This window comes from Lycorma delicatula, chromosome 10 (genome assembly GCF_047948215.1).
Source record: "Lycorma delicatula isolate Av1 chromosome 10, ASM4794821v1, whole genome shotgun sequence".
Classification (NCBI taxonomy): Eukaryota; Metazoa; Arthropoda; class Insecta; order Hemiptera; family Fulgoridae; genus Lycorma; species Lycorma delicatula.
The window spans coordinates 98,289,371-98,313,848 of record NC_134464.1 but is presented as its reverse complement, the minus strand read 5'-3'; the positions used below and the strand labels follow the sequence as shown (position 1 = coordinate 98,313,848).

At 29.1% G+C, this 24,478-nt stretch overlaps 1 protein-coding gene across 2 annotated transcripts in view; it reads left to right on the top strand.

Moving 5' to 3' along the window:
• Sym (symplekin scaffold protein) overlaps positions 1-18,513 on the top strand; it is a 63,864-nt gene extending 45,351 nt beyond the window's left edge. For both annotated transcript variants that reach the window (XM_075376989.1, XM_075376988.1), the window contains exons 18-21: positions 2,436-2,623; positions 4,869-5,045; positions 8,822-8,908; positions 17,156-18,513. In XM_075376989.1, the coding sequence (XP_075233104.1) occupies positions 2,436-2,623; positions 4,869-5,045; positions 8,822-8,908; positions 17,156-17,353 (650 nt within the window). In that variant the 3' untranslated portion in view covers positions 17,354-18,513. The remainder of the gene's footprint in view (positions 1-2,435; positions 2,624-4,868; positions 5,046-8,821; positions 8,909-17,155) is intronic.
• Positions 18,514-24,478: the final 5,965 nt, after the last annotated feature.

The window sequence follows — 24,478 nt, the reverse complement described above, 5'->3', positions numbered from 1 at the left end:
CCAAAAACAGTTGTTTTTAATTTTTATAAATTCATATCATTTTTCTTAAGTTTTGTTTTGAATAATAAAAGTTGATTTTTTTTTTTTGTTGACTTTTTTATAGATTTTATTACATAAATTTTCTAAAATTAAGTTTTGGTAATATTTTATGTTTTTTTAGTAATTTAACAAAGTTATTGTACTTCAAATCTATAAAAAAACATGTTTTTCGTCACCAAATTTTTCTGGTTCTAGTTGGATAACATGGAAACTACAGGAAATAGAATTCTGGAATCTGTTTTATATGATTTTTCAGATCAAAAACTTAAGAAACCATCCAGTTTATCGTTTACATAACGCCTCAAAAATTTCAGTATGACCTCATTTCACCAGGGGAACTAAAATCTGGGCGAAATTTTTCACTAGACGTAACTCAATAACAATGTGTTTTTAGACATGCTTGTATGAACTTTTTTCTTTATTTCAAGCTTTAGAATCAGTTCTCAAATTATTTCTCTTTCCTCCTGAATCACTCTGTACTTGCCTAAAACAGATCTTTTGATTTGAAAAGAATCAACCTGTTATACTTGTTCGAAATCTTCCTTTTATAGCCATTTTTTGCTAAAGATTTTTGCTTCATTTTTAACAAAAGTGCTTTTAGTTAGCCAAGAAAACTGTTGATTGTGTAACCAAAAAGTATATTTTTAATAACTAATATAGTATGTGCTTTTCTCATTCCTGAAGATGTTTATAACAAGTATTGTGTAAGGAGGAAAGATTGGTAGTAGCATGTCTGAAAAAGAAAAGTTTTATTGTTCTTGAAAAATCCCCAATACAAAAAAATGAAATTGTAACAGAAGTTGTTTTGAATAAAGTTATTGCTGTCAGTTATACTTATTTTAAGTGCAAGTCTTGGTTAAAAATTTTCAAGTAACTAATTTTCTTTTATTATTAATCTTATAGAAGTGTAACATTTAATGTATTTATTCCAGAATTACATAAACCTACTAATAGAAAAATACATACCTTTCAGATTTAGAATATCTATGCGCAGATTCAAATCTGAATTTTAACATTGTTAATACTTTCGTATAAAAAAACAGTTAAAACAATTAAACAAAATTATTTATTATAAAGATACATAATAAAAAAGAAATACAAATTTTCATATTTTACAAAAAATGATTTGTATTTAACATGAAAGGTTTAAGTTAGAGAATTCTTAACAGGTAGGTGACGTAGTTCATAATGATTAACACACACTTATATGAAACATGATGTTCTTGAAAAAACAGTATGCAATATTGTTGTTTCATAGTTTCTATTTTTTGAAAACTTTTACTATACATTAGCTTTTCAGTGTTATTCAAGATTGGTTGTTACCTGCATTGCATGAAGTTTGAGGTGAATTAATTAATTAATAATGTCAACCACTTCAACATGTTAATTGATAGGAAAGTAAACATAAACCATAATCTGAAAAGGTCATGTTGATCTTAATCTTCTGGCATTGATTTAATTTTTTTTTTGTGTGTATATTTGTAATATTTTTTTAAATATATTTAATTATATTTTATAATTATTTTATTATTCTAATAATACGTTCCCTTCTAGATAGCGCTATAGCAGAGCTAACTTTAGAAGGAAAAGTATTGTGACTGGTCAAATTTGGGCATATGCGGTTCTCACCGGATCTTGATGTTTTGGCACCTAAGGAACCAGATGGAAGGAAATTTTCTGAATGTTAATGTTTGTACATATGTGTGTTTGGTGTTGGCCTCTAAATCACCTTATATCTCCATAATAACTAGACTGGTTTTGACCAAACTTGGTCAGATTACTTCTATATATGGGGACATTGATGACATTAAATTTTAATTTAATTTAAACGGTCAAAGGGGTTAGGCTGTAGAACAAAGTCACCCTCAGTATCTTGAGATTTTGCCTAATTAAGGCCATATTTTTCTTAGGCACATTTGTTAATAATTAAAAAAATAACATTTGCAAAATTGCACCCCCACCCAAAAAAATGCTATTGTAGTCATCTGCTATGTTGTGACATCAGTCATAGATGAGTGATAGAATTAATAAATAAATAATATTTAAGGTGTAAAAAAGTAACTCGGTCTTGGTGGGTCTCAAACTCGATTGCCCAGCTGACTCAATACCTGGTGTGTTAAGCCTCATGGCTACACCAGTCTGCCGACAGTACAAGTGAAATTTATTTTTTGTCAGTTATGAAATTACATTAGTTTAGTTAGTGCCAGCTGTGTGCCACAGTTTTGTGTGTGTGTGTGTGTGTGTGTGTGTGTGTGTGTGTGTGTGTGTGTGTGTGTGTGTGTGGAGGTGGGAGCAGGAAATTCATATTTGTACATGTAACATTGACTTGCATAATTATTTTTCTTAAACTATTATGGTTATTTTTGGTTATAATTTATGCATATTAAATGTTACAGCTACGTCATTATGTTTCAATGAAAAACAGGCATACACACAAGAAGTATTAGCTGTAGTAATGCAGAACTTAATGGAGATTACACCACTACCTACTTTATTGATGAGGACTGTTATACAGTCATTATCATTGTACCCTCGTCTCATCGGTTTCGTCATTAATATATTACAGAGGCTTATTTTAAAACAGGTTTGTATATATATTCTTAATAATGTAATCCATTGTTATATTCCTTAGCCCACTATTTTTGTTTTTTAAAAGCGATTTTCTTAGATTCAAGTTTTTATTAAATTGCATGAAAGGCTGATCTACCTGTCAGATAAATTCCATCCTCTTTATCTTCCTGTTATATATATATTCAAAATTTGTTTATTACAATTGCTTCAAATATAAAACTAATAGGCACTTTATTAGTTAGCTGGCCATCTTTCATATACAAGAGAGCGTGGATGTGTGTAGTTGTCAGGTCTTCTTGAACCTCATTGTTTTTCCAGTAATATGCATAAAGTAAATCTTGAATGTATTATAATCAGTATATTTCCATAATTAAAATTATAAGTTTATGAATAATAGTATTAAATATGCTAATTTTAAATATAAATATATAATTTTTATTGCTTTTCCTTTATATGTATGTATTTAAATTCTGTTAAATAAACCAACTAGTATAAAATATTGAGATAAGACATATCTTAACGTAATTAAACTAGCCTTGGCCTTTTGTAATTTTTCATGAAGATATTTTCAAGGGATCCTGTATCCTCAGTCATGATTAAAATAATTTCATCTTTCAATAATGAAAATACTAAAATAATGATAATTGCATGTTAATTTACATGAGTACTGCTATGTGTTGCAGTTTTTATAAGAATGTCTTCCTCAAACACTCTCTGATGGTTTATCAAATTGAAATTTTGTTTATATTTATATATGAAATATTTTTTTAATAAAATGATTAATTTCAGTAAAGTATATTCTTACGTAAGTAAATTAAACAGTTGGAAGGGGAAGTGATGTAATCATTGTTCACCTTAATTTGTATTGAACTATATTTAGTTTTCTTTAAGCTTTTCTAATTAATTTATATAATAGTGTTCATAAAACAGATTTTTTTTTTTAAAAAAAAACTTCATTTTTATAATAAAAAGTCTACTTTGAGTTATTTTTTCTAATTTTATGCAGTAAAATAAAAAATGTTTCTTTTTAACATGAAACACATTATTTTAATTTATTATTTCACTGTGAGATGAGCTGTAATAATTTTGTTACTTAATATTATTTAAGAATTGTAGTATAATTTATCATTATTTAAATGAAAGCTGAAAATTCTTTGTAGCTTGCATTTAAGTTAGGTTATGTTCCCAACCTACATTGCAGTTACTTTGTATGTTTATTATAAAATGTTTTTTAAAGATTTTCAAATAATGATAAAAAAATGTAGTTAGTAATATAAATCCCTGAAAAACACTTTACAGTGAGAAAATATCCCTCAAAAAACAGTTGTTTGCTCCGAATCTGAAAAAAATAAATATACGAAGAAACAGAATTCTATTTGCTACTCTCAAACTTCTCTAAAACACAGTTCTTTGCTTCAAACACAGAAAAAGAATATTTAATAAATTAAGTTTTGAAAAAGATTAGAAAAATTCACTTTCTGTGATGCACTTCCACTTACAAAATAATTAATAGCAAAATAATGTTACTCTAAATAGAAATGCTCTTAATGGTTGAGTAGTTTGCTTGTTTTTTCCATCTTTCTTTATGAATGCTTAAATCGTCTACCCGAATCCAATTCATATTAAATCAAATGCATATTCTATTATATTTATGTATATAATCTATTAAACAAATTTTTGTCATAATAACCTTTTGATACTCATCCTAATATTTTTGAACCCCAATTTGCTCCACGTGAGATAATATAGACAAAATATACGCCTGCTTGCTGTCAGAGAATAATAAAAATGGAGGTTTCATTTTGCGTGATGAGAAAAAAGTAAAAATATGTGTGTGTGTCAATTAATGAATATTATTTAATAGTGAAAATAGCTTTCATGTAAAAAAAGTGTATAACAAAGCGATATTATCATGATAGTGTTGGTTATTTCAGTGAACGTAAACTTGAGACCTTTCATAAGAAGTTCAACCATTTTTGTAAATAACCCCCTTTCTTATTTTTTTCTCTTTTGTGCTAGTTTTTTGGGTGGGCAGAGAGATTCACTTGAAAATTCAAGCATAAGATTGAGTCTTGTTGCATAAGATTATTCTTGAAAGAAAGATAAAGAAAATTAATTCTCTATAATTAATACTAGTGATGATTACTCCAGAATGATCGATATGGTCGTTTATTAATTTAATTTCTCTACTTTAATAAATTATTTTAATGGTTATCAATACTTTTTTTAATGCTACTTCCTACTTTTCTTTTTTTAAGGTTTGGCGTCAAAAAAAGGTATGGGAAGGGTTTATTAAATGTTGTCAGCGAACAAAGCCTCAGAGTTTCCAGGTATTGCTGCAGCTTCCAGCAGCTCAGTTACAAGATGTCTTTGAGTACTCACCAGATATGAAACAACCATTACTAGAGCATGTTATGAACTTTACTGACAACCAGGTACACTAAGCTTATTGCAATATTTGTTGAAACTGTTGTATAATTCTTGGCTTTTTTTATTATTGCTTATTTACTATAAATTATTTTAATAAAAAATAATAATTTTAAAGTAATAGGAAATGTATGTAAGTTAATTTCTTAAGGTAGATTGTAAATAATTACTCCTACATACATAAACACAATGATTTTAAGATATTAACTGAGATCTCAAAAATATTTTACAAAATTCATGCCTGTGCATTCCTAAACGGATAGACATAACAGTCAAAAATGTTGCAGATTAAATAGAATTTTTAAATGTAATATTATCGGTCTAGCTATGAAATTTTTTTTTCTTTATTAAAGTAGTTATGAAATTTTTGTTAACATTATATACATTTCATCAGTCTTAAGTACATTTTTAATGTAAAATCTCTTGACAAATAAACTGTTGAAGTATTTTTGTATTGTCATTTCAGTACTATTCAGTTGTTTCTAATTTAATAATTTAATATTTGTTGTAATTTTCAGAAACAACATGTCAGTTATTTGTGTTAATAAATTATTCTTTTTTTGAATATAAAAATGGTATTACTATATTTGTTGTAATATTGTTTTATTACAAATATAATCGGTACTTCTATAGTTAATATAAAGTGAATATTTTTTTTATGTTAACTTATTTTGTTTATATTATACAAGTTAACTTATTAATAAATTCAACCAATAAAAACTTAAGTATGACTTATTAATGTATAGTTTAGTTTTTCCTAAATTTTGCTAGTCAGCAGTATATAACAAGATGTAATGTAATTGTAGACATTAGTAAAGTGACTGTACCATTCTTTTCAAAACTTATCTCTCTTTAGAACAATTTAAACTGAAACAGTACCGTTCCCTCATCTGTGTACAGTTATACCATAACACATAATTTTATAAATTGACTGTTTAGGTTTATTAAACTTTATTTTGTTCAAATGTGCAGGTGATGATCATAAATTATTCACCATATTTAGGTTAAAAAAAAAATGTACTTGCATCTGTTAACAGACAAACAGTTTTGTTTACAATACTTAATATCTTTTTTCTTTTTGAGATGACGGGCATCAGCTGCTTTGGTCATTTTGTCCTATGAGAATGGAAATTTGTAGCATATGAAAAATGTCATGCCTGACCAGGATTTGAATCCAGCACCTCTCAAACAAGTTCCACATTAGCACCTTTTGTGGCGTGTAAAATTTCTTGGCAATATTCAATTTTACACTACAAATTTCGAAGAATATCTGATGTTATTCCATTAATTACACCTTCGATTCTTCAGTTTAGTTCATTGGTGTTAACATCCTTTGTTGCTACATGCCCTGTCTTTGACAAACCTACAGCGAAAGAAATTGAGTGGTGTAACATCAGGGGATCAAGGTAGCTAGGGAATTGGTCCATCACAGCCGATGCCACGTAGAAGGAAATTGTTCATGAGGGTAATCCTTAACTTGTAAACCCCAGTGGTGGTGCACCATCTAGTTGGAAGTAAAAATTGGGTTGCCAGTGTTCAATTTATGGTACTGCATACTCCTGTAAATTGTCTAGATAACTAGCACTAGTAACCGTAGGCTTGGCAAAGAAGAATGGTCCAATCACTTCATAAGCAGTCAACGCACTCCAACATTAATTTTCGAGCTATCACGTTGTGTTTATGAAACAGCATGAGAGTTCTTGCTACCTCATAATCTAACAGTTATGATGGTTAACGTGACCAGAAAAAGGAAGGTAGCTTCATAGAAAATATTAGTTTTTCTAAAAATGCATTATTTTCATTTACTTTATCAAGAATGTCCTTGGAAAAATTGCAATGGCCTGTTTATCATTATCTTCAGTCTGATGCACCAACTGAATTTTTTGTGCGTGAAGTTTTAGATGCTTATGTAGAACCTTCATAATTGTAGATTGCGATTTTCCCAGTTCTAAACTCCCAAGACAAGTCGACTTACCTGGGCTTCCTTAGAGACAGGAGGTACGACTTATTTCATCTACTACACTTCCTATGTCCTTAAACTGCTGAACCAACGTTTAATATTGTCTTTATTAGGAGGACCACAGCCGTACTTGGAACGAAAACATTTACAAACAGTAATAATAGATCTACTTTTATGGAAACCATAATATGCACATTGGTTTCTCCTGTATAGTAGTCATTCTGTCATTACATTATGCTGGCATGTTCATCCAAGGCCATCAGTACCTACAATAATATTTGAAATAATCAATGCACACTACATTTCTTTGTTCATTTTTATTAATTCCTAAAATGCAAAATAAAATTTATGTTTATCCTGTATTTTATTTTAATAGCTTAAGATAAAGTAGCAAATTGTAACTATGTGCACATTTGATTTTAATACTATAATTAAAATCCAGGATATACCTGTCATATCTGCTGATTAATGTGTTTGCTAGAAAACTATTTTAATTTATAAGTTTGCTCAAGTTTGTAAACAAATTTTTTTGCCTGCCGTATGTTGGAAAATTGTTTTTTGAAAGATAATATTCGTTCCCAACTCTGTTGAATTGCAATAATTAACTTACACTGTTTTTCATTGGTTTGGCCCTGGAAATATCAATGAAAAATAATAGTGCTTGATTGGTTTAACACAGTTAGTTGAAAGAGATTGATATTGTATTTCAGTTTCAGTAGAATCATAAATAAAGTTATGAATTGATTGAATTCATTTAGTACTGGTAATTTCAGTTTGTCAAAATGAACATCATTTACAAGCATTGATATTAAATCAGTTTTTAATTTTCTTTACTAGGCATGGTCACTCATGTTCGGTAGAAATATAACTCGGTGGACAAAATATTAAATAAAGTTTTTTTATACCGTGCCCATTACTTTAATTATTTTTAGTTTATTAAATAAACATATTTGTTTTACTAAAATAATGTATATTGACTGAATAGTTATTAAAAATTTTATTAAATAAGATTTGTAGATAATTTATTTTGTTTTTATTGATACTGATCTCCTTTGTGGAATCTTAGCATCTTGGCCTTTTCCAAAGATCCTAAGTTCAAATTTCAGTCAGACATGATATTTTCATATGCCACAAAATTCCTATTTCATATACCCATGCAAAAGCTTTGAGCTTACATGGTGAATTAATTTTTAAAAAAATTAGTTGACTAATCTGTTTAGATGTTTAGCTACTCGTATCTATTTAAATATGTAGTTATTATAAAATGTGCGTGAGTCATTATGATTCATATTTATTTATTTTGAGTAAGTCTGCTCTGATACTGAAGTTTCGATGGTTATATAACATTTCAATTAACTTGTCATCATTCAGGCATGGTAGTTTGGTTAAACAGTGTACTCTGTCAAATATTGAAGCAGAACTGAGTTGATGTGCTTGATAAAGAGGAAATATTCATCTGGAGTGATAAATTTACTATTACAGGTAAACAGCATGTGTGTTACCATGATTTTTTGTTAATATTCATCTGTAAATATCTTTGTGCTTTGGTTATTCCCATATTATCTAAATCCATCATATCGGTATTTAAGTATTCTTTTTCAGTAACTATATGGTGTATTATAATCGCAGAAAATATGTATAAAATACTGTGAGAAAACATAATCTAAAATGTTATATGGGCAGAATGCCCATTTATATGTAAAATTTGGTTATAATGAAAATTGTTGTAGAGGTTCTTCATCAGTTCTTACTATAACAGACCATCACTGCATTGTAATATGATTTAAGTTTGTAATTCATTTATTTGTATTCTTTATTTAATAGAGAGCACATATACCGCAGGCAGTGATGGACATTCTAATGGGTCCTGATCAACCAATATATCCACAGTATACAGTCAAATCTGAACCAGTAAGTGTATTTTTATGTTTTTGTTGCCATTTATTCCATTAATTTGATGTGCCTTCCTGTTCCTTTTCATATTTTTTACAATTTATGTTTTCATTTTACCACCTTGTATTTATATATCCTCTTTTCCATTATAATTTTAATTATTATTATATTCTTATACATCTTGTTTATCCAGGACAGATTCTTGTAAATGTTTCTATATAACATAAATGTATTTATTATATTTATAAGAATATACCGTATTTACTCATGTACGATGTGCACCCGAAAAATAATGGTGTAGTTTTTGGAGAAAAAGTTGACATGAAAAATTTTCAATTGATTTCTATTTATTTTTTGTTCAATAAAAATTAAATACTAAGTTATGTTTTTTAAAATTAAATATTACACTATACTTAAAATAAATTAAATACTACAAAAATTTCGGTACATTGATAAACACTAAAAAATACTGAAAAACACGTAGATTAGCAGGCAGATCTGAAAAAAAGAACAAAGAACACACACTTTACCTATTCTAAAAGTAGCATGTTATTTATCCATCCTTTTTTCTTGGTGTCTAATAATGACACCAGCAGGTAAATTTTACCCTTTAGAAGGGTTTTTCTTTTAAATACAATAAAAGATAGAAGTTTTTTCCCTGTGCAAAAACTTCAACAAAGCAAGAACTGTCAACATGACTGTACTTCGCTGTTTTTCATAATCACAAGTACGCAAGCAAACAGTTTTATCACTGACAGCATCAGTCGTTGAATCTGCTGGCATGTCAATGTAAACTGATGTTTGATTCGTATTTCCTATCTGCCCCATTAAAAGATTATTTTCTTGTTGTAACTGAATTCCAAGGCCAATTACACTGATCAACAATGATTTTATTAAATGTGAGTGAATAACTGATTCTTATAGTATTTTTCATCCTGATTTTAAATATGAAATGAGAATTATTCTATCAGGCTTAGTTATTTTGTAATGACCATTCTTATTTTCAGGTAGTCATCATGCATGAATTCCATATGCATAGCAAACCGATTCTGGTACATCATCTTTTGACTCAACGAATTGTCGAACAGAATCAACATTATCCGTAACTTCCAATAGAGTTGGGGGACAGTACACAGAGTAGTTCATCATTGTCGTTACCTGAATCTGTCTATGGTGTCATTCTCATTTGCCTTTGTGTTAATCGTATTGATTACAATATCTTCATCAGTAGGGTATTTGGCTACTAAAAACTCTTCATTTATAGAAACATAATCCCGAGAAGTTACGTCACTGGGTACTTCTAAAAGATCAGTAACTGACTCCAATTCATCATCATCATCATAATCACAATTATTGTTACTAAAACAAAGGTTTTCACTGCTAGTTTGTTCACATTTCAACAAAATAACAGATTGTTGAGGGTTTTTAAATCCAGCTTTTTTAAAACAGTTAATTGTTAGCTCAGTCACATCATTCCAAGATTTTTTAACTTCCTACAGACAATGAAGAAGATTAATTTCTGGTAACGTTTTCATTATAATTCTTTTCCTGTACATTTGCTTAAAATTTTGTGTAATGTCCTGATCCATTGGTTGGAGTTTAGAGGTAAAATTTGGTGGAAAGAAAATGCATTTTATTAATAACAATTCCTGAGAAAAATATTTTGGATATGCTGGGCAGTTGTCAAGAAATAAAACAATCGTTCTATTTTTCAAATGTTTGTTTAAACATTTCTCAAAGATTTCTCTAGTTACCCACACTTTTCTGTTGGCTTCATACTGAATAGGCTAAGATTTAACATTAGCGAAAAAACATGGAATGGATTTTTTGATTTAACAATTAATAGAAGTTTCAACTTTTCTGTCCTCGACCTGTTCGCACCTAAAAGAACTGTGACCTTCGCCGCCATGGCATTTAGCACCTTCAAAAGTTAAAGTTTTATCAGGTAAACATTTGTAAAACACTCCAGTTTAAAAATGTTCAATTCGTTGTATGTACTCATAATTTTTTTTGCATACTGTATATCCTCATATTATAAACTTCTTCATTTACACCGGCACTTTCACCACAAACATTTTTAAAGATTATTCCGCACCTATGTAAACGTATTAAGCCAACCTACATTAGCTTTGAAATCCATATGATTGAACTGTCTTGCAAAGTACTTGGCTTTTTCACGTAAATTTGGTCCACTGTTAGGTAAATTTTGATCACGACTGTTTCTAAACGTCTCTGAACCAGAACACCCTTGTTTACAGTACCAAACAAACCCAAACATACGAAAACTGTGCATACCAGCTGAGATGGTTATAAAGACACGTTGATCGACACTTCTTATGACAAACTAGTTCTGATGAATACTAACGCCTGTTGTACAGGATTTTGCTTCCCTCTTTACTATATGATGATTCTTCTTTTTTTGTTATCACATAGTAATGGAAGTGAATCATGCTTGTTTCATATTTCCAAACTGAAAATAGGATCTGTATTATCGGCCTAATGTTACACTTGGGTTTTTTTATATTTTGTAATAAACTAATCAGATTTTTTAATTTTACTTACAGGAGTTTTGTTCAAGTTAAAGGAGTTATATTTCTGTATAATGTAATACAATATGGCCAGGAATTAGAATAAATTTTGAGTTGTAGAAATTTTTGAGTTATAGATATTGTTATAGGAATTTGACTGTATAAGCGATGCTAAAACAAAGGAAAGTATATTTGGTGGACCACAAATAAGAAAACTAATGAGTGATCTGGCATTTGAAGAATGTTTAAATGAGCTGGAGGTTGCTGCTTGGAAATCATTTCAGAATGTGGTATAAATTTCCTTGGAAACCATAAGGCCAGTAACTACAGAGAATTTGTGAGTGAACTCCTTCAAAATTACAAAGAATTTGAGTGTAACATGTCACTCAAAATCCATTTCTTACATTCACATTTAGATTTTTCTTAAACAATCTCAGTGCTGTTAATGATGAACATGGGGAATGCTTTCACCAGAAGATATCTACAATGAAAACATACCAGGGAAAATGGAACCCAAAAATGTTAGCCGACTACTGTTGGAATCTAAAGAAGGATCTATCTACAGCAAATTATGTAAAAAAAAATGTAAAAGAAATAGATTTTAGGCGAGTACAAAGTGCATGCAATGTATTGTCATATTATGTTCATCATACATTGTTTTTTTCAAAAGAAATTTCAATTACAAAAGTAACTGAACCTGACGGAAAAATCTATTAATATGAAATCAACATAAAAAATAAAATGCTATAAGAATCAGCCATTCACTCTCAGCAAACAAAAAATTACATTTTGTTGACCAGTGTTATTTTTCCTCAAAGGCATCCAGTAAACGTTGACAAATAGATGTATTTACATTATTCTTATTGATAGTTCATACATATTCAAAAAACAACATAACCATCTTTGAATTTCTTTATAATTAGTATTTGAAATTCCCTCGTGTTTTGTGCTTCTTTTAATTGTACCATCTCTATTGAAATAACAAATCCTTGATTGCATATGTATTGAATGTAAGAAAACAATTGCTCTTCTAGTTGAAGAAACTTCTGAATTCTGCTACGAAATGCTCCTCTACTTTTACTACTATTTATAAGCTCCTATTTTTTTCTTTCTCTGATTTCTTATACATGATTCTGGAATATATTTACAGACAGCTGCACGATTATAGATTTCATCAGCTAAGTGAATAGTTTTTAAGCTTTCACCAACCTTAAATGAACGCAAACATTTTACAGAACTCATTTTTATTAGCTTGTTTTATGTACAAACTGGAAAATCTTGGTCTTTAGCTGAGACGACCTGTGTTCTATCAAATTACAGGATGATGAATAATAAAAAATGTTATATTACAGGAAATGTGGAGATAGATAAAAATGTTTATGACAAAAGTTTTATTTATAAACAGACAATTACAATGTAGTTTAAATAACGGAAGTGATTCAACATTAAGTTTCTGATGTGACATCAGAAGTAAACACATGCTATGATTTGTTTTCATTACTATTGTGTGTTAGTGTATTATACCACAATATGTAGTACAATGGTAATTACAGATATTGGGCTCTCTTTTGGAAATCTCACATATCACATGTATTCATAAATTCATGTTGGTTTTTAAGAAAAAAGGTGTGTGCTGTACGCAAGTAAATACGGTAATTTATATTCTTAAATATTCTTGCTAATTTACGACTGTAGGATGTAACCTGTACGTATCAACATTATTAAGAAAAAAAAAAAATATGAAAGATTTGAATGCAATTTTATTTAACAGTATGCTGCCAAGGGTATTGAGCTAGGTATCAGTGAGGTCAAAATTATTAAGTCGATATGTCAATAAAAGAAACATAAAAACCATTAATAATTTTCTTTTGTCAAGAAACTGTAAAATATCACTAGCGTGGCCTGGGATTGTGAATTGCACTAATAACTCATTTCAGTCACTTCACAACAGGTGTTATTATTGTTTCTCTATTTATTGTAATATTTATATAATTGGCCATAACTCTTATGTGTAGTTAGATAGTTCCAGGCTGCTCAAATTTAAAGTTAAAGTAAAATATACGCAAGTTTGTATATTTGTAGTTATATCATAACTTAAACATGTAATGATCTGATGTATCGTAAACAGTATGTACAATTAAGTAACAACAGTAAATAGTTTTATGTATAATATAGAATGTTTCCTTTTAAAAATTTTACCTGAACGTCTTAAGTATCATGGTTTTAAGTTAAATAATTATGCAGCATTAATACTAAAATAGATTAATGTATAAAAATATTATTAAAATTATTTTTTTTTTTTTTGTCTTCAGTCATTTGACTGGTTTGATGCAGCTCTCCAAGATTCCCTATCTAGTGCTAGTCGTTCCATTTCAGTATACCCTCTACATCCTACATCCCTAACAATTAGTTTTACATATTCCAAACGTGGCTTGCCTAGATAGTTTTTTCCTTCTACCTGTCCTTCCAATATTAAAGCGACTATTCCAGGATGCATTAGTATGTGGCCTATAAGTCTGTCTCTTCTTTTAACTATATTTTTCCAAATGCTTCTTTCTTCATCTATTTGCCGCAATACCTTTTCATTTGTCACTTTATCCACCCATCTGATTTTTAACATTCTCCTATAGCACATTTCAAAAGCTTCTAATCTTTTCTTCTCAGATACTCCGATTGTCCAAGTTTCACTTTCATATAAAGCTACACTCCAAACATATACTTTCAAAAATCTTTTCCTGAAATTTAAATTAATTTTTGATGTAAACAAATTATATTTCTTACTGAAGGCTCGTTTCGCTTGTGCTATTCGGCATTTTATATCGGTCCTGCTTCGTCCATCTTTAGTAATTCTACTTCCCAAATAACAAAATTCTTCTACCTCCATAGTCTTTTCTCCTCCTATTTTCACATTCAGTGGTCCATCTTTGTTATTTCTACTACATTTCATTACTTTTGTTTTGTTCTTGTTTATTTTCATGCAATAGTTCTTGCGTAGGACTTCATCTATGCCGTTCATTGTTTCTTCTAAATCCTTTTTACTCTCGGCTAGAATTACTATATCATCAGCAAATCATAGCATCTTTATCTTTTCACCTTCTACTGTTACTCCGAATCTAAATTGTTCTTTAACATCATTAACTGCTAGTTCCATGTAAATATTAAAAAGTAACGGAGATAGGGAACATCCTTGTCGGACTCCCTTTCTTATTACGGCTTCTTTCTTATGTTCTTCAATTATTACTGTTGCTGTTTGGTTCCTGTACACGTTAGCAATTGTTCTTCTATCTCTGTATTTGAACCCTAATTTTTTTAAAATGCTGAACATTTTATTCCAGTCGACGTTATAGAATGCCTTTTCTAGGTCTATAAATGCCAAGTATGTTGGTTTGTTTTTCTTTAATCTTCCTTCTACTATTAACCTGAGGCCTAAAATTGCTTCCCTTGTCCCTATACTTTTCCTGAAACCAAATTGGTCTTCTCCTAACACTTCTTCCACTCTCCTCTCAATTCTTCTGTATAGAATTCTAGTTAAGATTTTTGATGCATGACTAGTTAAACTAATTGTTCTGTATTCTTCATATTTATCTGATTTCTTTGGTATCATGACTATAACACTTTTTTTGAAGTCTGACGGAAATTCCCCTTTTTCATAAATATTACACACAAGTTTGTATAATCGATCAATCGCTTCCTCACCTGCACTGCGCAGTAATTCTACAGGAGCCTTTCTGCCATTTAAATCTTTTAATGCTCTCTTAAATTCAGATCTCAGTATTGTTTCTCCCATTTCATCCTCCTCAATTTCCACTTCTTCCTCTATAACACCATTTTCTAATTAATTTCCTCCGTATAACTCTTCAATATATTCCACCCATCTATCGACTTTACCTTTCGTATTATACATTGGTGTACCATCTTTGTTTAACACATTATTAGATTTTAATTTATGTACCCCGAAATTTTCCTTAACTTTTCTGTATGCTCCGTCTATTTTACCAATGTTCATTTCTCTTTCCACTTCTCAACACTTTTCTTTAATCCACTCTTCTTTCGCCAGTTTGCACTTCCTGTTTATAGCATTTCTTAATTGCCGATAGTTCCTTTTACTTTCTTTATCACTATCATTCTTATATTTTCTACGTTCATCCATCAGCTGCAATATATTGTCTGAAACCCAAGGTTTTCTACCAGTTCTCTTTATTCCGCCTAAGTTCGCTTCTGCTGATTTAAGAATTTCCTTTTTAACATTCTCCCATTCTTCTTCTACATTTTCTACCTTATCTTTTTTACTCAGACCTCTTGCGATGTCCTCCTCAAAAATCTTCTTTACCTCCTCTTCCTCAAGCTTCTCTAAATTCCACCGATTCATCTGACACCTTTTCTTCAGGTTTTTAAACCTCAATCTACATTTCATTATCACCAAATTATGGTCGCTATCAATGTCTGCTCCAGGGTAAGTTTTGCAGTCAACGAGTTGATTTCTAAATAAGGATAAAATCAAAACCTAAACCGACAGCGATTGTTAACGTCTATATGCCTACAAGCGCCCATGATAATGATGAGGTAGAGTGTGTATACGACGAAATTGATGAAGCAATTAAACACGTAAAAGGAGATGAAAATTTAATAATAGTTGGAGATTGGAATGCAAGCATTGGAAAAGGCAAGGAAGGAAATATAGCGGGTGAATACGGGCTGGGCAAAAGGAATGAAAGAGGGGACCGACTTACAGAGTTTTGCACGAAGTATAATTTAGTAATTGCCAACACCCAATTTAAAAATCATAATAGAAGAATATACACTTGGAAAAAGCCAGGCGATACTGCAAGGTATCAAATAGATTATATCATGGTTAAGCAAGAAAATAAAATTTATATAAAACTCAAAAACAAAGAAATATAAATTAATAATACCAAAAAATAAATTTGAGCAGGTTACAGAAGAAATGTAGCTGAGCCATTTATCTTATGGTGTCAGACCATATACCTACTTGACTTTAAGTGGATAACACCCACCAGCTGTTGGTCTATCAAGATTAAAATATAAAAATATGTACGGTGACATCATTTCTAATCACATATTTTGCTGGTATTTGGTTAGAAATGATGAATTTGCAACAAAACATTGTTATAAAATATTACTTGTCTAAATGCACCTTAAGGAACTTAATTTTTTATGAATGGTTAGCACAATATTGTATAGTATTAAGGTAAACAATATTTTTTGTCTTATAAAAGTGTTTCAAGTTAACTGAAGAAAATTTCAAAATTTTTATATAAAAAAAATTAATGACATATAGCAGACATTTAAATAACCCTGTTGTTATTATGTATTTCCCTTTTCTGTTTTTCTTTTCACAATTTTTTTATTATAAAATGATAAATAACATTAATCTGTACAACAGTATTTATTTAATTTGGATTGTAGTAAGTAACTGAAGCTTCCATGAGAGTGGGAAAGTGAGGCTGATCCCAAAACATAGAATAATGTGATGATAGAATTAAGTCAGTAAACAGATTTTATGTGTATTCTTGCTATTGGTGGGATTTATTTGATATGATTTTTTGACGGTCTGTGTCCATCATAAATCAAAAAAATCTAATCAAAAATTTAAAATAAATTAAAAAATTAATTACTATTAATTTCAAAATTTAATCGTAAATTTTGGATGTTTCCATTATTAAATGATAACTTTTTATTGCATTTCAATAATATAATTATGCATTTACATTTTTAGATGTCTCCGACTGAACTTACTATTGACATTAAAGAGGAATCTGAAGTGAATGCTGGAACAGAAAATAAAGCTCCTACAGCTGTACCACAACAACCACAAACTCAGCCACCTCCACCTCCACTACAACCACTACCATCACAACCACAGCCACAACCTCAATCACAATTCGGCGAACCAGCTCCACCTGGTCTTGAGTGATAGAATGTTATTGTCATCAGAATAATCCTTACGGGTTAATAATTTTTTTTTTTACAACCAGTGAATAGATGTGCATTAACTACTATTTGTATATAAAGTTGTAATTTTTATGTATGTTATTGCTACCTCCCTTCTATTTGTGATTTATATTTAAATATAGCAGTATAACGTGCATGTAAAAAAATGTATATATATTTCTTACATTACACGTTTTGTTATTTTTCATAACTACCAAAAATTAATGGCATTGAAAAGATGTCCCTCTGTTGATCCCCATTTCCCTATGTTACAAGTTTTTTTACTTGATTAATAGATCATTAGAAGAGAGATATTTGTTTATCTAACCAATAAAACTAACCCAATATTAGATTCAAATTTATCATGATTTTAATTTTAGACTACTAGGTTTTTGTCTGGTCATCCAATCGTTCATTATTTTGCTTTGTTTTGACATTCTCTCTTCTGACCAGATGTTGTCTTTTTTTTTGGAAACCTTTGAAATCTTATACCAGTTTTTCGAACGTGGTTCTGTTTTACAAGTTTTCATAATTGTTTAGTTGTGTTTGGTTTTCAATAAAAACGAATTTGAAAACTTGTGTTCAGTGTTCATAGATGTTGATTATATTACTTTTTTAAGAATTAAATTATCTAAAAGTTTAGTAGAAAACATTTATGCATTTATTACTTATTTAAATAAATTTATTTTAAGCTAAACATTAAAAAGTTGTTTTTTGGACCTCTAATTTTGGGTTTTAAGTCAGATATTTTAAAAAATAAAGGAGATGCAGTTGTGGGACCTATTTTATTGAATTTTTCAGGTCAAAAACCATTAATTTCAACTCTCAGTTAACGTCCAAAAAGTTTCAGTATGACCTCACTTCACCGGGGAAGCTGAGATCCAAGCGAAATCTTTTGCTAGCTGTAACTCGCTAACAGAGCGTTTCCAGACCTATGTTTATATGAACTTTTTTCATTGTTTTGATAAGTGGAATATGCCTGTAAAGTATTTCAGATTCCTTGTGAAACATTCTGTATATGTGTTTGATTAGATTTAACAAATTTGAAAAAAAATATATATATATACAAAATTGTCATCTGCTTGCTCTTCAATTATTCTACATTAAAGGGCAATATTTGTCAGGAATGTTTTTTTTTCGGCAGTTGTGTTTTTTCAATATTTACCTTGTTTAATTATTACTTCTTTAAATTTGAATGCAGAATAGCGGTTTAATTATTTTTATTAATTATGTTATTTCTACATTGAAAGTGACTGTTTATTTTCTGTAATGTGACCAGAGTAATTAATGTTTATTTATAATATGAGTATAGTTGCAAATATTCCTGAAAATGGTTCTTAAAGTTTTTATTTGAATTTAAAATTCCTAACCAAATTTATACAATTTTCCTCACTTCACACAATTTTATAAACTCCTTTGTTTTACAGATAATATAGTAAAAAATGTTATTAATTATTTTATTAAATTTACTACTTTTTTTATTAAGTATCACTTCTGAAAAAAATACTGTTAAATTGTCCCCACAGAGTAAGGGAGACTCCAAAATATTTTATTTAAAATTTGCATCTATTTTGGTAATCATCACAATCAATAATAAAGCCAAGTTGATATGGAGGTCCCAAAATTTTAAAAAATTCAGATAATTTTGTTTTGTTATATTTAAACTTTTTTTATGAAAATAAAAATAAGACTTTTAATGATTGAATTGTAAAGTTTTCCAGTGAAGCCAGAAAGTTTTGCAATGAAAAAGCTGTGCGAGATATTGTATTCTTGATTGGAATAGCCAGGAGATGCAATATTTGTCAGCCTTTATCTCATAATAGTCAGCAACTTTTCTGATACTACTTTCATTGGATTTATAAGACATTACATTGTTTATAAAGTACAGACATAGACTGACTGTTTAGTGAACGTTGCTGCTCTCAGAAAAGGCTACTGTAACTGTCTCTTTTGCCATGTTTCTATATGCATTATAGTCAGAAAATTGATGAATTGATTTACCTAAAAAGTTTACAGGGAAGCCTGTATGTGGGAAAAGGAATTTTGTAGCATATGAAAAACAGTGTATGTATATGGATTTCATTTAATAATTTACTAATGTAGTCTATTATCATTTTTTTTTTTTTTTAACTTACATGGACAACTTTGCAACAAGAGTAATACCATAAATTGTAAAAAAGTAATTAAACAATTTACTGTTAAAGCAGGGGTTTAATACCACAGAAGAATTATATGTGGCCAACTGTTTTTTTGTAGAGTGCATTAATGCACTCTACAAAAGCTAACAATTTAAAGCATCAAAACCAGAAAGTAAAGCTACCCCTAACATTACCCCAATTAAAAAAAAACAATGGTTCATAATAGATGGAAATAAACCTAAAAGCTAACAATTTAAAGCATCAAAACCAGAAGATAAAGCTACCCCTCACATTACCCCAATTTACTACAAAAAAAAAAAACAAAAAATAATGGTTCATAATAGATGGAAATAAACTTAAAAGCTAACAATTTAAAGCATCATAACCAGAATATAAAGCTACCCCTAACATTACCCCAATTTAATACAAAAAAGAAAAAAACAATGGTTCATAATAGATGGAAATAAACCTAAAAGCTAACAATTTAAAGCATCAAAACCAGAATATAAAGCTACCCCTAACATTACCCCAATTTAATACAAAAAAGAAAAAAACAATGGTTCATAATAGATGGAAATAAACCTAAAAGCTAACAATTTAAAGCATCAAAACCAGAATATAAAGCTACCCCTAACATTACCCCAATTTAATACAAAAAAGAAAAAAACAATGGTTCATAATAGATGGAAATAAACCTAAAAGCTAACAATTTAAAGCATCAAAACCAGAATATAAAGCTACCCCTAACATTACCCCAATTTAATACAAAAAAGAAAAAAACAATGGTTCATAATAGATGGAAATAAACCTAAAAGTTAACAATTTAAAGCATCAAAACCAGATAAACCTAAAAAATTTAATGGAATATATATAATTTTAATTTAAAAGATGCCATATTATAATAAATTTGTTTTTAAGAAACCAAATATAAATACTTAAATAAAACATATATAATTATCTTATTAAACTGAAACTTAAAATAAAAGTTAAATCATGAGTTTTTTTTTTTTAATAATTATGTATTTTTAAATATACTTATTCTAATATAATTATCTTCCTTAGGTTTTTTAACTTTAAAATTTATTTCAATGTATTAAATTATTTTAAATAAAATCCTGTTTAATACAAATTTAATACAAAAAAAAACAATGGTTCATAATAGATGGAAATAAACTTAAAAGCTAACAATTTAAAGCATCAAAACCAGAAGATAAAGCTACCCCTAACATTACCCTCTCATATTTATTTAGACGCGATAATAATTGCATCAAACTTCAATTCCCGGATTCATTCTTTACTAAATGTGCAGAGGACATTTAGTGTATGCCACTTTAGTCTTCGAATGCAAATATATTTACAATGGAATTATAGTATACATACTTAAATCTATAATTATTTTGATTAATAATAAATTGTTTGATGTTGATTAAGCAGCATATCATATCACATATTGTTTGATGGAATGGTTGAGTAATTTTGAAGAAGAATATTACATTCAGAATTTGAACTGGTCTGTTTTAAAATTTTTATTGATTTAATTCTTCTTTTTAAAAAAATCTACTCTAGCTGATCTATCATTATTATTATTATTATGAGCCAAAAATCAAATTGGAACATACCAGCAAATGATTGCCCATTAATACCATTTGAATCGTATATGACTTCTATTTTATGTACTGTACAGTGTTTCAAGAAGTGCTTTATGCTACTTTATATTTCTCTTATCAAAATGATAAGAAAAGTTTAAAAAACATGAGTCTGGTAAAACTTTTGTTTTTAAGTTATGACTAATGAAAGATTTCGCTCAGATTTCTCTTCTCTTTTGTTCAAATAATGCTACATTAAAACTACAGAAACAAAGTATTGGTTTTCATTTGTACATGGAAAATTGGAAAAAATGATCCCAGAACTGAATTTTTAAGTAGCTTCTGAAAAAATTGTTAATAGTGTCAGAAATTGGAATAAAAAGTATATTTTTTTTTAGGTTTTGGATAAATTTACTCTATAAAATTGTCAGTAACCAAGTAAAATTTAGAAGACATAATTTACGGGAATTTAATTTTTATAAAATTTGTTTCGTTGAAGTATATAATAACCGAATAAAATTTTTAAATCCATTATTAGTGAAAGCCAAACCACAAAATTCTTAAAACCTTGTTAGTTAAAAAATAGGCCTACTTTTCTCAAAATAGTTTTATTGTCAAATTAAGTTAATATTTTATTGTCAATATTAAGTTTATTACGCTGCTTTTTATCTCTAGGGTGACAAACATGACTGTGTCCATTTGCCAGCTCCTTTGAACACACATTATTGTCTTCATGTTGTTTCATATGAAGGAATCTGAAGAATTCAAATCAGGGGAGATGGCTGGTTTCACTCGTGGCCTTCTTTGACCAGTCTACCATTTGAAAATGCTTTATTGAGATGTTGAGTTATCTAGTAATCAAAATGAGTTAGTAATATGTTTTGTTGGTAAAACTTAGTGTATGGATTATTGGAGATGCACAGTCTAAAAAAGCTGAGGAAGCTCATTTTAAAGGAAATTTAAATTTGCATTCTCCAAGGGTCAACAATTAAGGGACATGATGTCCAATCAGAACATTTCCTACTATACTCTATGTTGGTTGAAAGGTAATGATGAAAGTTTACTCAGAGGTTGCAGGAGGATTGCCATCATTCCAAATATGGTTGTTTCTTGTATTGCTAGCAATAATGCTTCATCAGTGAAGGGTATTTGTATGACTTAAACCAGTAATCATTGGCAATAATTGATTTTCTTACTGACATCATATTCCTCAAGATGTTGTATTTGCTTTTAACAATTTTTTTGGTTTTTCAACTGCTTGTTCAGAACTGTTAGGGTACAGTTTTGGGATTCATTTTCTTGAATTTTTCATGAAAGGATGCATGTAAAACCATTTATTTTTTCTTAGTAATTTGTGTCTGTAGTTACCAAAAATTAGAACAGAAATTTTTCATTGACTCATCAGTACTTTGAAATGGGCTATCTTTTCTAGCTTTATAAAATAAATGTTTCAGACGTGAAACAACTTCATCAATGTAGTATGTTTTGGAAGCATTTTGACTTCTTACTAGATGATTAAAATATAACTTCGACAGCAACAATTGACAACTAATATTTCTTGACATAGCCATTTTTATGGCTTCATTCACTAATGGTGGGTTATGACTCCAGTAATCTAAAAAATTGGGAACTTTCTTGTAACTCATTTCAAGGAAGATTCTGAGTACTATCATTATTTCTCCTGGATCATTTGGTAGTACATTTTGAAGTTTCATTTGATGTAATACATCTAACGTATAATTAGTACACTGTGTTATAAAAATAATAAGACTACAGGGGAAAAGTTGTAAAAAAGTGTTCAGTTCATCTGATTCAACAGTAATTTTCTTATTGAGAATTAATATCAGACAACTATGAGTTACTTGCAGCCTAGGTTTGAACAAGTGATTAGGTTTTGATCAGATGATGTGAATATCTGCTTATTGTCAGTAACAGAATTTTTGTTACCTTGGGTATTACTGTTAATAATAGTATTTTTATCATTACGCGAGTCATGATCAGGACTAGATTCTGAAGTATCACTTATGGAACCATCTGATTCTGTGCTATTGTTGTGAGCAGGAACGTATGTCTCATCTTCAGATGTATCGTCAGAAAAATTCTGATCATCCTCCGATTCTTGCAAAATCTGCTGAAGCTCTTCATCGGAAAATAGCCATTTACCACTCATTGATTGATATATCGATAAAAAAAAATAATTTTAATACACAAAAATAAAAAACAAGTTACAATATGAACAAAATTTACGTAAAAAGATTGAATACCAATGGGATACTGTATCCTATAAAAATAAACCACTGGGATGTACTGTCCCAGTTGAAATAAAAAATAAATAAAAAATTTGTACTTACCAGATAAGTGATGATGATGGATGGTGCAACAACAGATATGCTTACATAACTCACTCAATAGGTGCTCAACTCAAAACTAATAGCAGTTATAAAAATATAACAAGAGATTCTGCCGACAAAGAGCCACCAACTGGAAGTAAAAAGATGCTGTCATCTGTAGGTGAAACTAAGAAGCATAATAACTACTGCTCATATGATCCAAATGAAGTTGCATACCAGTGGGATAAGTGAGTAGCCTTATAACATTCACATAGAACCATCAGTATATTTCTAAAATATCATAGGGCTATATGTTCCACTAGGGATAAATAACAATAAGACTAGATGGGATTATATATCCCATTGAGAGTGAAAGGGTTTTAATTGTTGTTTTTCGTTAAGAACTTCTTTATTTAGTCTTTTCCAATCATAGGAACCTATGCTAGTAGACGTTATGATTGTAAACTATTATGGTATAATACTGTAAAGTATGGCAGAAACTTCTTTAACACTAGCTTTCTGCATAAGCTAAACAGCGTAGTTTTGTAGTCCAGACCGGTATTTACTGTTACAAAGCTGCTATTCCTAGCATTTGATTAAATATGTTGTGACTATTAAGTTATTTATTAGACAAGTTTTTCCAATTATTTTCTCATAATGATCTTACTCTACTTGGTAAAATCTATTGCTGTTCAAAGGGTTAAATAATTCTGATAGGTCTGATGCCATTTAATCAGTAACTTGCTATTATTTACTAATACTTATTTAATCCTTTAATAAGATACTTTTAATCTCTTAATAAATTAATCCTTTGGGTACTGAAATTTTAAAAGATATTATACATTGAAGTTTGCATGATAAATAACACATTAGATTTACGACACTTCACACATTTTTTATTTTTGATAACAAAGATGATTTTTTGTTATTTATTTTTATTATTACTTGCAATTATTTACGTTATTTTTAAATAAAGAAGATATTTTTACTTATCTGAAGAAAAAATCTATACATCATTTTCTTGCAGGTTTATTCAAATTGTTTTAATAAAACT